The sequence below is a fragment of the Heliangelus exortis genome, chromosome 2 (assembly GCF_036169615.1).
Source record: "Heliangelus exortis chromosome 2, bHelExo1.hap1, whole genome shotgun sequence".
NCBI classification, from domain to species: Eukaryota; Metazoa; Chordata; class Aves; order Apodiformes; family Trochilidae; genus Heliangelus; species Heliangelus exortis.
Window position 1 is genome coordinate 57,105,698 of NC_092423.1, and position 18,056 is coordinate 57,123,753.

Consider the following 18,056-nt stretch of genomic DNA (forward strand, 5'->3'; position numbering starts at 1 on the left):
AATTCTTTTTTGACCACTGTAAAACTGACTGGATCAAGATGAAAGGTCTTTTGAGCAAAGCTAGCAATTAGCAGAAGATTGGTATGGATTTAAAGGGTTTTTTAAAAGCTACCCTTACTTGGGAGGTTTCAAAAGGCCTTCAATCATAGCAAGTCTTCATTCTAATTATCAAATCAAACAAATAAAATGAAGAAAGCAAGCCTGGTCTCACAGTTTTTTGAAGCCTTACTTCCTAATCCAGTTGAGCCTATGGTTATTCTGTAAAAAAGGCCATTATCCAAGGAACAGACATTTAACTTTGAAGACACAACTGCAACCACTAATGATTCAAATCAAATGTTTCTTCTGCAACAGTTGTTAAAAAAAGGAGTTGAAAAGTGCAGGATGTAGCAACATCCTGGTTCTTTTTTGATTGCAGTGGTCACCACAATATGTGATTGAATGAGAAATGAGGAGGAAGTACACTGGTGGTAATGAGACTCCACATGATGCAAGAGAAACAGAGTAAATGTTCCTCAGCATAGGCCTGCAGTGAATGCCTGTAAGGTTCACTTCAACCCTAGAATGAAGTAGTGAAAGAATCTACCATTATCACATAGCTAAGAAAAACACAGCCCATAAACAGATTGTGCTGAGGAAGTTGCACTAACAGGTTTCCCTTCTACCTCTTGAAACAGCAAAAAAACCAAACACATCCAACTCTCAGAATCACGTTCAAGATGATCAAACCTTTGAGTAGCATTGTCCATAATTCCAACATGAACAAATTACTGCTATCTTCCCCTAGTCAGTGAAGAATATCTGTTTTTTTTTTTTATCTTACAAGAATGTGCTATAGCTGACAGCTACTACTGGTAGGTACAAAAATACAAGAGGTTCTGGACTCTGGATTCAAAACAGTAATTTAACACTTAAAAATTCCTGAATCACTTAGGCTGGAAGGGGAAATCCTAATAACTCTTCAATCTATGTCAAAGTTTGCTTTTGCTGAGTTTGCAAGAATAAGAATGGCATTTTAATCAAATTCAGTGCTGAGTTGCAATTAAGGAAGTAATATTCATGGCTGAACAATATTTCATTGTTTTCCATAAATGAATTTCTAAAGATGCTCAACACATATTACAACTTCAGATCATAATGTGCTTCAGTGGGAACTAAATGTAGACAATAGTCATAATGGTGTTCCACACAGAGCATACCTCCTAGATGTTTCTGTCTCAGAAAAGAGAACACTAAAGCCTATTTCTTAAGATGAAATAAAACATTCAATAGTCAGACACAAAATGGAATTGTAAACATTGCTGTGCAGTAGACCTTGCTGTTGGGCAGATACCGATTGATCCTATCCCGAGCTTCATCTGCTGCATGTTCCACTAGTGCCAGGACATGTTCTTCAGCAGTACTATCTGTCAGGCTGCATGCATTCCCCTCGGGTTCAAACATGCAACTAAGAAAGAGAAGAGGATTAGCTGTAGAAATTAAAAGCTAAAACAAAAGAAAGGTCTGAATTATGGTTCTGATAAACAGAACAGTCAGTCCCACTCCTCTCCCAGTGTCAGTCTGTTTCAGCATTTAATTGGAATTATAATCATATTATGAAACTGAAGGTTTGCATCAGAAGCTGAGAACTACCAAACTACTGAACATCAAAAATGTAATTGTTTCTGTACCTTGATAAAAATAAAGGAAGTATTAAGAAACAGAGATTGGGAATAAAACTGCATTAATAGAAGGTGGATGCTGTATGTGTCCTCCCACATGCACGAATAAGCTATTTTCATAAATTTAAAGATGCAGAAAAGAAATTACATGATGAGGGAATGCAGACTCTCTAATCTGAGAAGAAAAAACAAAACAAAACAAAAAACAAAACAAAACAAAAAAACCCCAAAAAAACAACAAAAAAAAAAAACCAAAAAACCAAACCCAAACCAACCAAAACACAACTGGCTGCATTTGTGAGGATTATGCCATTTTGTTGCTTGTAAAAGCTGGACACTGCTCTCAGTCTAACAGGGAGTCCTTCAGTTCCTTTTGCTAATGTTGGCAACTAGAATTCCTAATCACTATCAATCACATCATCCTTTCTCATGGAAATTATAGAGTTTAACACTTATCTTTCAATATATCCCTTTTCATTAAAACACCAAGACAACAAAACCAAAAGAAATAAACATACCAAAAATGGAACGGGACATATCTTAGCTAAGCTAAAATCAGAGAAAGGTAGTATTATAAGGGGAAATGTGAAGATATCAGTAGGCTATGGGAGTCTTCATTATATTATATATTTAAAATAAACTTTGTACATCAAAATATTTCAGGGCATTAAATGGATATTATACCCCAAGGACAAACACCTTAGGTACTGGGTAGAGCATCTCCTCACACCAAATCCATTTCTCTCTCCTGGAGTATCTTCTTCCATTTGCTTAGCTAAGAATTTCTCTCTGTATAGAGATTCAGATCCGATACACAAGAAAGTTTTGCTATTAAAGACAATAAAAAGATCACAGGATCATACTATTACGAGAGACAAATGTGTTAAATGATTTGTTTCATTGAAAATTTAAGAAAGGGTACACATAGCAGGAAATTTCTCAATAACTGTCACTTTTTATCACACTTTACAGAATACTTAATGGACAAGAATTTTGTCAGAATTTTCAGAAGGTTACAATATCCTGGACAAAAATTTTCAAAAACTACTTAGATATTAGAATGTCCAAGTGATAAAGTCACTTTTTAAACTATAGTATAGAGATCTAAGCTGCTTAACTGTGAAATATGAAGGCAAAAATATCTGCTTTAAGGTTCAGTTCTCTCCCTAAAACTCTTATTGTACATTAAAAAGAGTATCTTTCCTGATGATGCTAAAATACAAGTGTATAAAAGATAGAGGTAATCAGGAAAAAGCAGTTACATAAGCATTGAAAAGAACAGGAAAGTAAATTTATAACACAAATTATTACAAGGAAACTGATATCACAATAAAAACTAAAGATCAGTTTTTTGTAACTACCTGAACTGTATATTAAGGTATATTAAAGTAGATAATATAGACAGAATAGTACTATACTGCTTGGCAGTCTCAATTTCTTGTTCTGTTAGCTATCTTTATTTGAAGATGAGCGCACAAAAAGTGACAAAGTATGAAGTTACTCCTGTAATGGAATATTTTTAAAAATTAAACAGAAGAGAAAACCTAGTATTTTGGGCATCATGCAAACCAAATATTCACATCTCTTAAAAAAACAAGAAAACAAAAGCCAAACCACCTCCTCCTGAATCAAGTATTGTTTACGAAAAGCTACTATATAATCGCTTAAACAAAGAACAAATTACACTTTGATAATTCTCTATGACAGAGCTACAGATACATATATGCTGACATCAGAATAGTTACAGCCAAATAAATTACTAGGTTTAAAATTTTTTTGAAGACACATGATGTGGTCCCCTAAATCAATAAAACAAGTACATTAAAATACCACTTCTTCCATCAGGCATTAAGCAGGATTACAGAAATGTTGGAAGTGTAACAAAAAATATCTGACTAATTAGAACTTCAAAGATCATTTTTACAAAAATGAGAGAGCACGAACTTGAAATAACAAGTCAGATGTCTTGTTTTGCTTTTTTTTCCTTAGGGGGTTTAAGAAAGAAGCCTGCAGAACACACCTACATGACCAGGTTATTTAAGACATGGTTAGTAATGCTGCTACAGTTTAACTTTTATAAAAAATTCCAGTTGATATAATACTCTGCAATTTAAATTCAGTATCTCGGTATGTCTATTTAAGAAAGCTGAAGTACATAATTTGCTAATAAGTAACAGTTTCTACTAGAATCTCCTCATAAAGTAGAAAAATAAACCCCTTTTATTTGATTAAAACATGACTGTGACATGCGGGTGCCTACTAATTGGAAGACAGATACTAAACTAGCAATGTGTATTGTACAAAGAATCCTAATATTGGGACAATGTAGAATGTTACCAGCTGCTTGAGAAATAATCTCCTGTACATCTACATCCTGACAGATTAAACTGAAGTTAAATAAAATTATTTTCTGATCTGGGGCCACTTTGCTCTCCCAGAGAGACCTTGCTCTAAAAATAAATAAAAAAAACGCAAAAACCAAAAAATGGTATTTGTGGCTATGTTGAAAATGAAGGAACATTTCAAGCCATCATAAGAAGAAACTACTCATTGTTAAAGATGGATAAAAACAAATAAATAAATAAATAAAATAAAAAAACCCTCTAAGTGTTCAAAAGAGTATGCGCTCATTCAAAGAATGAATTCACTCATTCTTTGAATTGTTTGCTTCCAGGCTGGGAATCACTAGTTATTGAACCAGTTCTATAAATTAAATAAATAAGTATATTATTAAGTAAATGAAATGCAATAAAATCTGAGGGACTACAAGAAGAAATGCTAAGAGAAGCTTTGTCCCCTCAGTTCTTTGCTGCTGATTGGTATTACAAAGGTGAAACAAACCAACAAACACACCCATTAAAACCTTTACCTAATAACTTCCTTATTTTGCTTTTTGGATTTCTTGGTCTCTGCTTGTACAGGAACAACTTCAGGGACAGGTTCCTCAACTGCTGTATCTTCATCACCCAAAAGAGCTGCCTGCTGAGAAAAATCCATGTCCTGCATAAACGACATGCTGCGCTTCAAAGCTAACAGCCGTTCCTAGAATCAGAAAGGACAGAGCGGCAGGGACTTAACCTTTCCCTCATAGCCAAGATGCTATGATAGTAGGATGGGATGGGAATGGCCATGGCCTTATTTTGTTCTTAATGCCTCGTTTCCAATGGTGATGCAACATGATTTGGTCATGGTAGCATGGCATCAGAATTTCTGCAGCCCAACTATCAAGAGAGAAACAAATAAACAAAACTGCATTTGCAAAGACAACTGCCTCTTTTACCCAAAACTTACCATAACTGCAACAGGTGTGAACACACACACACAGAGCAGCTCACCAAAATAACTTCATTTTACAAGCTGAGTAAAAAGTATGTTTGCACACGTGCATCTGTGAAACCCCAGAAACCTCCCCTACTCCCACCACCTTCTAAAAAAGAAAAGCTTTCTTGTTTATGCAGAAACAAAACTTAAATGAGATTTTGTTTTCAAAGTCTCAGCCAGAAGCAATGTTTTACAGATAGGTTTTATAAACATGGACCTTAAGTGCTTCCAATGAAGGCAATGGAAGAAGCTACTACAGATTTCAATGGTACAGATGAGGTTGAGACATAAGGGTGTGGTTATAACAAGAATGCTATCAAGCCCTTAAATAGAGCAGTACTAATAGGCACTGCTATAATTAAACACAGCTGGAAGAAATAATATTTATTAGCTATTAATTATGTTCAGTCTAAGTATGAAAAAAAAAATTGCTGCTTTTTGTTTTTAATAGGTTTCTTACTTTGCTCATCATCTTAAAGCCTGTGTGCAGTATCTTCTTGGCTAGCTTGTAGTAAACAGTATCTGGTCTGTTGTAAGTCATTGCATTATCACACATCAGTTTAAAATCTGCCTGTAAAATAAACAGAAGAACTGTCAACATTTTGAACTTCTTCGTTAAACAACTGGAAGATACAATTATTCTACCATGGTAGCTCTGTGAAGAACACATTATTTTAGCAGAAGGCTCATGGAGTAAATGCAAGCCAAATGGTAACAGAGAATTGCAAATGACTGAACCTTTTGCAGATGACTGAGCATCTTCAAGATACTCAGTTCTGTTCAGAACTGGCTTTTCATTGGAAGAAAAAAAAAAAAAGTTTCCCTGAATGCCAAATTTCCTCTTTATTAAAAGGAGGAAATGGAAAAATAGAAGGACTAAGGCACCAAGGTAAGTGCCTTTTAATGGTGTTTTTCCCGCTTTCTAAATCAGACTAGACTTGACAATGACATCAGAAGGATACAAAGTGTCTTACATATAATTCTAATTCTAGTAATTTGATCACTTCAGTCATTTTCACTAAAACAAAAACCAAAAAAAAAGAAAACTTCAAAGCATAAAAAATAGTATTCTAGATGCTCATTGCATGCAAGAAAAGAACAGCCAATCCTGATATTGTCTTCTCCTTTGATTGGTTATCTATCATACATAATTTCAAGTAATTTTTGCTGATGTAAGTTCCCAAAAGTAAAGTGCAACATATACCACTGTACACAAAACACAAAAAATTTGTTACAGACTGAAAAGTTTTTTCTAGGGCGCCTTTTTCATCTCATGCCACTGATCTTAAAAGTAAGCGCAGAAAGCATTATGAGAAGCTATATGAGACACTCAATCTAAAAGACACTACTATATGCTTCTGAAAAATTCTGAAGCTGGCAAATCAGTATCCAAGAATCATGAAGTCATCTTTTGGACACTTCACAAACAGGATCTTAACAAACTAAACTGGCACCTGATTATGAATGTATTTTTCTTTCTTAATAACATTTTAGTGTTTTAACAACAATTATTTAAGCAACTAGGTTCCATTTGTTCTATAGACACAAATGCAAACGCTTTTTGTGTATGAGTCACACATATTTGATCACAACTTGATCATGTGCAAAAATTGTATCCAAACCAATAGTGTACTTTTTGCAAAGCTGATCCTTTTGAGTTTACAGCCCAGTGAACTGATTTGCTGAGACAAAGATTACTGCAGGTTACTATTGCAGTTAGACATAGAAGGCTTTCTTAAGACTTTCTCTGGCACTCAACATTTACAAAAATTAACCTTGCCTACTGCAATCCTGATCAGATTCAGTAAAAACAAACCAATTGTTTGATTTCCTGTTTCCACACAGAGATGTCAAAGCAGTGCCATCTTAATCACTTCCTAGTTGTGATCAAGGCCACACCAAGCAAATAGGTGAAGAATTACAATTGGTATCTGTGACATTCTGTGGCATTTATGCCATCTGCCTTTGCTTAACAAGAACAGAAATTGAGAGCATGATTTGGAGCAGCAAACTATGAGTTAAGAAGCAAATAAAGAAGCCCACATAAGCTATGTAACTAGTGATGGCCTTTAAAGCACTGCAGAAGAGGACAGAGAGAAGTCTTCTGGGTGCCCAACTTTAAAGCAGACCCTTTTTGGGGCAGCAAAACTGATTAGTTTTCTGCAGCACCTTCGCATCCTCTAAATACAGCGAATGGTTCTTGTGGATTCTAAGCTTAGACTACCTCTTGGCTTGTAACTAACCTCAGGTACCTATAACCTGAATAAGAAATAAAAGATAATCCTTTGAGAAGACCCTGGTATAGAGGTCAAAACCTATAAACACAAAATTTTTTTTTTTTTTTTGGTATTACACAAAATTACAAAGGCATAAGCACAATTATGTATATTCCTGTATCTAGAATGGGAGTCCAACCTCTTTGTCACTCCAAGTTGTATAAACTTCGATCAGCCAATTATTGATTTTTCAGAGTATCAGCAGAAACCAGGAAAATGTTTTTCCTCCAGGAAAAACAGAATCTTTCAGTCTAAATGTTGCTGCAGTTTTAAATTTTTTTAGGTTGCTATCCCATCTTGCCTGTAACTAAATAGAGCCACAGAGCTCCCATTCAAACTTCCTTTTTGAAGTTGCTGAATAAGACAATCCAGCAAGCTAACAAAATTTAGGGACCTAAAAGCATCACCGACCACAGTGCTATTATGAATCTTTTTTTACCATTTCCTATAAATACCTATACAGCTTTTGAAAAATAAACTATACATATGCTCACCCTGCTGGACATTTCAGAAGAAGAAATTAACCCTGAGAAGCAAGCCAATGGTCTCTACCAAGTCTACTGTTCTATCAACACCACTCTAGAAAACAGTAGAACTGAAGGCAGCTAACAGAAATTTATGAATCAGTTAAAGAAAACTCTTTTCCTTCCAGGAGCTGGTAATACCATGAAAAGATTTCTTATAGCACCGGGTGTAAGCCCACAATGCATCCAATAAAGTATTACAGAAACAGTAATACACAAAATAGCCAGGGCATGTTGCCAATAAAACTGCCAAGAGATTTCTGCCAAAAGATCATTCCAAATGAAATTATAAGTAAAACAGGATAATTAAAGATAAAAAATACATAGTTGTTAACAAATCTCATACAAAAGTCATAGATCTGTAGAATAGTTTGCGTTGGAAGGGACCTTTAAAAGTCATACAATCAAACTACAGATACTTCAGTATACTCATAGTCTTCCTGTAGATATGTCAAAATTGCCTTTTAATCAAATCTTAATCCAGACCTGGTTTAAAAAAACAAAACAACCCAACCAAACAAAAAGGAACTCCAGGTCCAGACAGCTTATGTCTTAGGGATAATCTTACTGATGTTTATGTCCATCAGCATGAACTCCACAAAGCTTTAGCATGTTCTTGGTTTCCACAGTAATTTTTAGAAGATTGTAACAGAATCTGACAAATGCAGACCTTTCACAGAGAAAAACAAAGCAAGAAACACCTTCTAACACATACAATACACAAAAGAGCTCAGGTCTGAAAAAAATACACATTAAAGTAATTAACGTAAGAAAGGCTTTTACAGACAAAAGGCACTCTGGTTTATTACTAAAGAGTTCTGAAATAACTAAATCTCTATCAATTCACCTTGAATTCAGTGACTGATTTGTATTCATTCGCTGAGATTTTGTCCTTCATTGTACCAAAATCCATGGGATGTTTTATTATCATGGAATATCCGGGAGCGATGGCATCCGTGACTGGAAAAGCAAAAAACCCATGAGGATCTTTCCTAAAAATAAAAACAATACTTTTAGATTTATATAATCAAACACAATTGTATTTTTTATACCATACTATACTAGAAAGAAAAAAAATTAAAAGCACTCTTATAAAACAGAAGCCAATTTGATTGGAAAAGACCTTCCAGTTTATTAAGTTCAACTGTTAACCCTGCACTGCCAAATCCACCACTAAACCACATCCTGAAAATAGCACCTCTACACATCTTCTAAACACCTTGGAGATGGCGACTCAACCACATCACTGGGCAGCTTCTTCCAGTGCCTGACAACCTTTCCAGTGATTACATATTTTTTTTAATATCCAATATAAACCACCCCTGGCACAACTTCTCAAGCCTTTCAAGATCAACCCTTAGCTGATCCTGAACTTGTGCAGTATCTGCTGCTACAGTTAGATCCCTACAAGTCCATGGGGCCTGATGGCATTCACCCAAGAATCCTCAAGGTGCTGGCTGATGTGCTAGTCCTCTCTCAGTTATTTTTGGGAGGTCCTGGCAATCTGGAGACATCCCAGTCAACTGGAAGCTGGACAGCGTTGTACCAATATACAAGAAAGGCAAGATGGAAGACACTGGAAATTACTACAGCCCAGTCAAACTTCAATGCCTAAAATTATGGAAAAGATTATTCTCAGATACTGAAAAACACCTGGAAGACAACTCAATCATTGGTCACAGCCAGCACAGCTTCACGGGGGGAATGTCCTGCCTGTCAAACTTGATTTCTTTTTATGACAGGATAGTCCACCTAGCTGATAAGGGAAACCAGTGCATGTAATATTTCTGGACTTCAGGAAAGCTTTTGATACTGTCTCCCATAGTATCCTCCTGGATAAAATGTCCAGCATACAGCTGGACAACCATGCAATATGATGGGTGAGCAACTGGCTCACGGGTCAAGCACAAAAAGTGACAGTGAATGGGGTAACATCACACTAGTGACCAGTCACCAGTGGAGTCCCACAGGGTTCCATCCGTGGCCCAGTCCTCTTCAACATCTTCATCAATGACTTGGATGCAGGACTGGAAGGAATTTTAATCAAGTTTGTGGTTGACACAAAATTGGGAGGAGGCACTGACTCCCTCGGGGGCAGTCAGGCCCTGCAGAGAGACCTCGACAGGTCAGAGAGCTGGGCAGTCACCAAGCATGTGAAGTTTAACAAGTGACAAATTCTGCACCCAGGACAGCATAACCCTGGTGACAAATACAGACTGGGGAATGAGAGGCTGGAGAGCAGAGAGGCAGAGAGGGACCTGGGGGTCCTGGCTGATGGCAAACTGAACATTATTCACCAGTGTGTCCTGGCAGCAACGAGGACCAACCATGTCCTGGGGTTCATTAAGAACAGTGTCACCAGCCAGTCAGGGGAGGCGACTGTCCCACCCTACTCTGCACTGGTACGGCCTCACCTCAAGTATTGTACACAGTTTTGGGAACTGCAGCATAAACAAGATGCCAAGTTTTTGGTCAAAGGAGAGCAACAAGGATGGTGAAGAGTCTGGAAGGGATGACTTATGAGGAGCAGCTGAGGTCACTTGGATTGTTCAGTCTGAAGGCTGAGGGGTGACCTCACTGCAGTCTATGGCTTCCTCACAAGGGGAAGAGATGAGACTAGTACCTATTTTATCACTCCTGGGACTGAAGACAGAACCTGGGGAAATGGTAGGAAGTTGAAGCAGGGGAGGTTTAGGTTACATATTAGGAAAAGGTCTTTCACCCAGAGGGCAGTTAACAGTGGAACAAGCTCCCCAAGAAAGTGGTCACAGCACCAAAACTGCCTGAGTTCAAGAAGCATTTTGATGATGCTCTCAAGCACATGGTGTAATCCTGGGGGTGCCCTACACAGGGCATTGATGATCCTGGTGTGTCCCTTCCAACTCAGCATACTCTACAATTTTACCATTTCCTCATGTCCTATCACTTCTTACTGGGGAGAAGAGACCAACACTCACATTGCTAGAACCTCCTTTCTGGCAATTACAGAAAGCAATAAGGTCTGAGACTTACTTTCTCCAGACTAAACAGCCCTGGTTCTCTCAGCTGCTCCTCATAAGACCTGTGCTTTAGACCCTTCACCAGCTTCACTGCCCATCTTTAGGCACACTCCAGCACCTCAATGTCCTTCTTTTGGTGAAGAGCACAAACCTGAACACAGTTCCAGCCCCATCAGTGCCCAGTACAGTGTGAGAATCACTTCCCTAGTTCTGCTGGCCACGCTATTTCTGATACAAGCCAAGATGCTGCTGGACTTCTTGGCCACCTGGGCACACTGCTGGCTCATATTCAGCCAGCTACTAATACCCCAAGATATAAAATTACTTTGGTATCTGGCAGTGGACACAGAATAAAACAGCACTTCATTTCATGAGAACAGTTCAATCTTTTAAAGTATTAAACGTCATAACTTTTTAAATTCCTATAGTAAGTCATTAATATTTAATACATTTCTAATGGCAAGATATCTTTTGTACCAAGTGCTTCCCCTCTAAAAGCTAGATCGTATAGCTGGTAATGATTTTGTACAACTGATCTTCAGAAACTACTGAGTCTGATGTGGTTGCAAAAGTCAGCAAACATATTTATAGCCAGTCTTTAGGCACTATTTTCTAAGAGAAAACCAGGATAAGAATTTGAAAAATGACACATATGAATATACATTAGACATTGTTGACATAGCTGTGGATACAACATGCTTAATACCTTTGAAGCTGACGAAGGAAGTGTTCCAGTAATTGCTGGATTGGAGTGCTCTCATTTTCAGCTGCAGTTTGAGATGGAAATACAGGTAAGTACAATCAAACAGAATACAGGTATACGTACTTATTTAAAAGTATAAACAACACTGAAAATCTTAACTGAAGTACAGCTTGCACAGATCCAAAGATCAATGAGACATAAATCTCAAGGCAGAAGTACATCAGATTTCACTAACTATTTCTGCTCCTTTACTACTTACCAAGTTTAATCATATTAAAAACTAGTAGACATTAAATGAGATACTAAGCCTAGTCGTTGTAAAGAAATTATTAATAAGGTGGAAGTAAGGTGTTTATGCATTTTTATGACAAAAGAAAAGTGAAACTTCATTGCTCAAATGCTACAGTTGGGAAATCCACATTCTTACAATGTTCTCTGTCCGATTCTGATCGTTTCTTTACCAGAACATGCATGCAATTAGCATCTGTGAATCTTTTCAATCAAAAAGAAGAGTGAAAAATAGATGCAGATTTGCTGACACTACAGGTACCGGTTACAATTCTACTTCCTGTACAGATTAAACTATAAACACTACACTTTAATTAACTGTTCTCTGCACATGCTTCAGAGAGACTGGCTTTCATGTGGAGTTTGAAAAACTAAGGAAGTATGCTGAAATCTAGAATTAAAACTCTGAATCTTTATAATGATAATGGAAAGATATTCCCTATTTTACCTGTAAGAAGAGAGGAGATAATTTATATGCTTTTGAACAATATTTTCCAAACATATTAAAACAGAAGCCTCATCAACACAGGCATTAGTTTTTAGCTTGTCCATTTTTCAAGACCCCAGACTACCCAGAGATACAAAGTTTTGACTGGAAAATTCGAGTTACTCCTATCAGGTCACCTTGACAGTTGATGAGTACTATTCCTCAATTTAACGTGTACTTGTAATTAGAAAGTTCCTCAACAAACTACTTGTCCAGCCAACAGGCAGTGTTCCAAAGACTGAAAATATTCCTAAAGACCCAACTTTTTCCTACTAGGTTTCGTTTCCCAGCACATGTGTTCCTAGATCATGTATGTGTGTGACAATTCTTCTAAGTAGTAGTCTCCATGAGATAATGTGAAGGTTTAACATCAATGTTAAGGTTTAACAATCAATGGCTAAAGGTAGAGAAAGCATGGCTAAATCTGAAGGGATAAACAATACAAAAGTTACCACACAAACTGGTAAATATCTCGGCTGATGATGAGAACTGGTAAATGAAAACTGCAGTACTAGTCTTTAGAGACACTCTTGTCATGACTTAACTCCCATAGTTCTGCTGAAGATAGAGACATTCTAAATTAAAAATCCACTTGGCTTAAAAAAAAAAAATACTAAAACCAGCTACGCAGTCTACACAAGATTTTTTCACTTGAACTAAGGAAAAATTTATTTCAGATACTATGGCCATTGCTCTGTAAATGATGAGAAGGAATTAGGGGAACACTACACTTATTTACTACACTACACTTTTATACTAGCTTTATTCTGCCAAGCAACAGAAAACAGACAGATGTCCTTGGTAAGCTCAGTCACATGAAAAGAAAGCTACTAAAAGCCAGAAACAACAAGAGGAATTTTGATTTTTCAAATAGCAGACAGTTCTGAATGTTGGAAAAAGTAAAGTCACACTAGATTTCAGCAAATTTTTATGTAAACTTTACATTTTGGTACCTTTGACAAAAGCTTTACTGCGCATGCTTTTAAAACCACCCAAGATGATTTAATTTTTCACACTGCTCACCTGGCTGAGTTCTGCATGCTCTGACAGGACGATCTGGAGGAGGTTCAACCTCCACTTTTTTCCCAGGATCAAAGTCATCAATTTCTCCTTCAGTGTCACACTGTTCTTTCTCCCTTTTCCTCTTTTTCTCTTCCTAGCACAGCAGGAAGAAGGCAGATTTTAGAACATACATGGAATGTGCAATCTCACATATCAAAAGGTAACAGGCAGTGATTTTTCATTTGGAATACTCACTCTACACCTGAGCCATAGTATGGTTTAAAGAACACTGCATACATTTTCACTGTCACTTTTTCCATTTTCTTCTCTAATTAAACCTAATACTGCTGACCTTTTTGCTTCTTTGTATTTAACATACTATTATTATAGAATTAAATATTGTACCTTTACTGAAAAGAATGTTAAGCTCTGAAGCTATTTATAAGGAAAATTGAATCAGCTACACAAGAAAGTAAAGGAAGTTAGTGTGCTAGTCAGTACAGACAGGTCTGATGCTCTGCTTTGACCAATGTGTTTTAAACAGGAATCAATAAACCATGCGATAATTTAGGAAGCCTACAAAAGAACCATGCTCTGTAACAGAGGTAGCAATTAATGATTTCTTCCTGAGCCTCAAAGCAAAGACATACCTCAATAATTCCTATAACCTTACTATTCATGTTTGTACAGAAAAGCATTCTTTCATTAATGTTGTTGAGACTACTTTTGTTACTTATCTATCCATTAGCTTCACACTCTAGAGAGGTCTGTTGCTTACCAAAGGGGCTTGCATCAAGGACATCACTGAAAGACTTTCTAACTTCTTACATCACACTATATCCACTGCTGCTGTTTCATGTGGGCACCAGTGACAAAGCCAGGTGCAATCTGAAGACTGTTAAGGATTAAAAAACCCTGGGAGTGGCTGTGACAGACTTGGGAGCACATATACTTTTTTTATCAATCCTTCCAATCACAGGGAAGGGGCTTGGAGGGGCCAATCAGACTGGTTATAAAAGTGATGTCACAACCAGGCCTTTGGCTATTTAGAGTATGGGACTCATTGTAAGAAACCAGGTCTCCTACAGGCACACTGGGTCTACTCTCAAGAGTAGAGGGAAAGTATCTTGGGCAATAGGCTTGCCAATTCAGTAAAAAGTGCTTTAAACCAGAGCTGCAGGTCTAGAGGATCCTCACTCCATCCCACTGCTACCACTTTGAGGCCAGCTCCAGTTTGGATAGGGGTCAGGGTTAAACAGAACACAGGGGCAGGTGATACAGTGGGGGTCTGCTACAGGCCAGAGGAAGACCAAGCAGATACCGCCCTCTATAGATGGATAGGGGAAGCATCACATTACCAAGCCCTGGTCCTCATGGGGGACTTCAGCCACACCACTGTATGTTGGGGGCACAAGACGGCAGAGCACAAGCAGTACAGGAGGTTCTAGGATGCATTGATGATAACTTCCTTCTCAAAGTGATTGAGGAACCAACAAGAAAAGGTGCTATGCTGGACCTTGGTCTCACCAACAAGGACAGGATGCTGGACTGTAACATGAAGCTTAAGGGCAGCCTTGACTGAGTGAACATGAAATGCTGGAATTCAGGATACCTAGGGATACAAGGAGGGTATGCTGCAAGCTCAGCACCCTGGACTTCAGAAGAGCAGACTTTGGTCTTTACAGGGATCTGCTTGGTGGGGTACCATGAGACAAAGTCCTGGAGGGGAGAAGGACCCAAGAAAGCTGGTCAGTATTCAAAATCACCTCCTTCAAGACCAGCAGCAATGTGTCCCAACAAAGAGGCAGGCACACAAGAATGCCAGGAGGCCTGCATGGATGAACAAGGACACACTTACATGTGGGGGGGAAAAAAAACCAAACCAAAAACAAGACTACAGAGGATGGAAGCCTGGGAAGGACTGGCAGCCTGGGAAGAATACAAAGAAGTTGTCCACACAGCCAGGGATCAGATTAGGAAACCAAAAGCCCAGACAGCATTAAAAGCGGCCACACCCCCCAAACTGAAGAAAGTGAAGTCAGGGACTGTGAGAAGGAAGATCTGCCCACAGGAGGACAAGAGCAGGTTTGAGGTCATGTAAAGAACCTGAAGGGGCACAAGACCATGGGATCTGACAAGATCCATCCATGGCTCCTCAGGGAACTGGTGGATGAAGTTGCAAAGCCACTATCCATACCACTTGGAGAAATCATAGCAGTCTGGTGAGATCCCACTGACTGTAAAAGGTGAAACATAACCCTCATTTTAAATAGGAAGACTTAGGGAACTAGAGGCCAGTCAGTCTCACCTCTGGGTCCGGCAAGATCATGGAGCTCTACTAAGCTCTAGATCCTGAAGGCTCTACTAAGGCACACAGAAAATGTGGAGGTAGTTGGTGGCAACCAGCATGGCTTCACCAAAGGCAAATAATTCTTGACAAGCTTGGTAGCCTTTTATGGTGGGGTCACAGTGTCAGTGGACAAGGGGAGAGCAACTTACATAATCTACCTAGACTTGTGCAAAGCATTCAACACTGTGCCAAAAAATATCCTGGTCTCTAAATTGGAAAGATATGGATTCAATGCATGGACCAGATGGCAGATAAGGAACTGGATGGCTGGTCACACTCAAAGAGTGGTGGTCAATGTCCAAGTGGCAGCCACTGATGACTGGCATTCCTCCAGGCTCAGCATTGAGATCAGTGCTGTTTTACTTCTTTGTCAGCAACCTGGACAGTGCAAGTTTGCTGATGACAATAACCTCTGTGGTGCAGTTGATGTGCTGGAGGGAAAAGATGACATTCAGAGGGACCCTGACAGGCTGAAGAAGTGGACCTGTGCAAACCACATGATGTTCATTAAGGACAAAGGCAAGGTGCTGCACATGGGTTGGGGCTATACTAAGCACAAATACAGGCTGGGCAGAGAACAGATTGACAACAGCCCTGAGGAAAAGGACTGGGAGTGCTGGTTGATGAAAAGCTCAACATGGGCTGGCAATGTGCACTAGCAGCTCAAAAAGTCAACTGTATCTTGAGCTGCATCAAAAGAAGTGTGGCCAGCAGCTCAAGAGAGATGATTATTCCTCTCTCCACCACTCCTAGGGAGGTTGTGGATGCCCCATCTGTTGAAGTGTTCCAAGGCCACACTGGATGGGACTTTGACCAACCAGGTCTAGTGGAAAATGTCCCTGCCCATGGGGGTGTGAAACTAGATGATCTTTGATGTCCCTTCCAACCCAAACCATGCTATGATTCCATGAGTCTATGATTTGTTTCCATACACTAATAACCAGATTCTAGGAAAAATAGTCCAAACAAAACCCACAAAGGGAAAACAAATGAGCAAATGAGCAAAGGGAGAACACATAATTTGGCTTGAGTCTTTAAGCTCTTAAAGACAGTTATTAAAGACAGTTATTTTGCTACATTTCAAGTCTGAGCCAGACTCTTAACTGAAACATCTGAAAATGTTTCTGCAAAGTAAAATTTTCCACTATCTGCCCTATATTCGATTTGAAATGTCGTATGTTAGGCATACACACATTCAAAGTAGTATCAAAAAAATGTCATGTGAGTTTTACTATAACTACATGATGGAAAAGAATTAAAGAAGCAGAGAGGCCAGAGAATTGTTAGTACACAGAAGAAATATTATTAAAATGGCACTATCCAGGTAACTATTGTCAGTGCCTTCTTCCTGATTTTCCTGAAGGTTCATCACAGACAACTAAGGTGATCATACTATTTGATACTAACAAAACCATAAATCCCAGCATGTGGTTTTTTCTGAACATGAGCCAACAAGACTATTGTTTTGGATCAGTTTTTGGAAAGTTGTTTCGAGTGGACGTATCAATTTCAATATCCGATAACTTAGCATATCTCAAAAAGATAAATGCTATCTAGATTTATTTAAAAAGCTGAAAATACCCTCCTCAAGGGATAGAAAAACACGTTTCTGACCTGGCTGAAATACAGAACTTAAAACCCAGGATATTCATATTTACAGACAAAACAAATGGCTATGGAAAATAAGCACAAAGCCCAAGCTATTTTTTAACAAAGTAATAATTACAGGGATATCTTCTTCAAATGAGAGAAATACACCAACACACACAGGGGTTTTCCAAATTTGTGAAATGCTGCCTCCAAGTAATAATTTTCTTGCAACAGTGATAAAAATAAAAAAGGTACTCTGCACCAGACGTTAGATCTGATAGACAAGCATGAAGAATACTGGTATGTCTGAATTCTAGAAGTCACATCTTACCTTTCTCTTTCTTCTTTCCTCATCATCTAGATGCTTTTCTTTTTCCTTCTCAGACTTTTTTTTCTTTTTCTTCTTCTTTTCTTTATGTCGTTCTCGTTCATGATCTGATCTGTCATCATAGTAACTAGAATCATGCCCTGACCCAGAAAGTTCAGTCACTTCACTTCCTCCAACTTTAAGCACCAGCTTTAGAGGTTTTTCCAACGGTTTATCCACATAATCTAAATCAAAAAAGCATAACATTTCATAAACACACATGGAGGTTATAGGATATAGCAATTACTGATGCTTCTTCTGGAAGCAGTATTTATAAGAACTTGCTGCAGTTTGAAAATCTACAGACACAGATTTTGAGAGAAAAAAAATAACTAAGACCCACAAATCCAAGCTAAGAAACAGCTGTCCAGCACATTTTACATTGTAATTTTCTAAAAACTTGTAATACCGAAGGAAGTAACTCCATGTCTTTCCTTCAAAACATCGTAAGACCTTTGTAAGAGTAGGGTGAAAACAAGCATCACTGA

At 38.1% G+C, this 18,056-nt stretch overlaps 1 protein-coding gene across 12 annotated transcripts in view; it reads right to left on the bottom strand.

Annotated features, from left to right (window-relative positions):
- BRD9 (bromodomain containing 9) overlaps window positions 1–18,056 on the bottom strand; it is a 31,845-nt gene that overhangs the window by 12,824 nt on the left and 965 nt on the right. For 2 of the 12 annotated variants that reach the window (XM_071736248.1, XM_071736244.1), the window contains exons 2-9: window positions 17,533–17,753; window positions 13,283–13,415; window positions 11,488–11,548; window positions 8,630–8,774; window positions 5,443–5,553; window positions 4,531–4,703; window positions 2,361–2,489; window positions 1,315–1,447 (exon numbers count right to left, since the gene is read on the bottom strand). In XM_071736248.1, the coding sequence (XP_071592349.1) occupies window positions 1,315–1,447; window positions 2,361–2,489; window positions 4,531–4,703; window positions 5,443–5,553; window positions 8,630–8,774; window positions 11,488–11,548; window positions 13,283–13,415; window positions 17,533–17,753 (1,106 nt within the window). Of the gene's footprint in view, window positions 1–1,314; window positions 1,448–2,360; window positions 2,490–4,530; window positions 4,704–5,442; window positions 5,554–8,629; window positions 8,775–11,487; window positions 11,549–13,282; window positions 13,416–17,532; window positions 17,754–18,056 lie in introns of those variants that run through there. The other 10 variants (XM_071736255.1, XM_071736251.1, XM_071736254.1 and 7 more) reach the window with 7 other exon arrangements.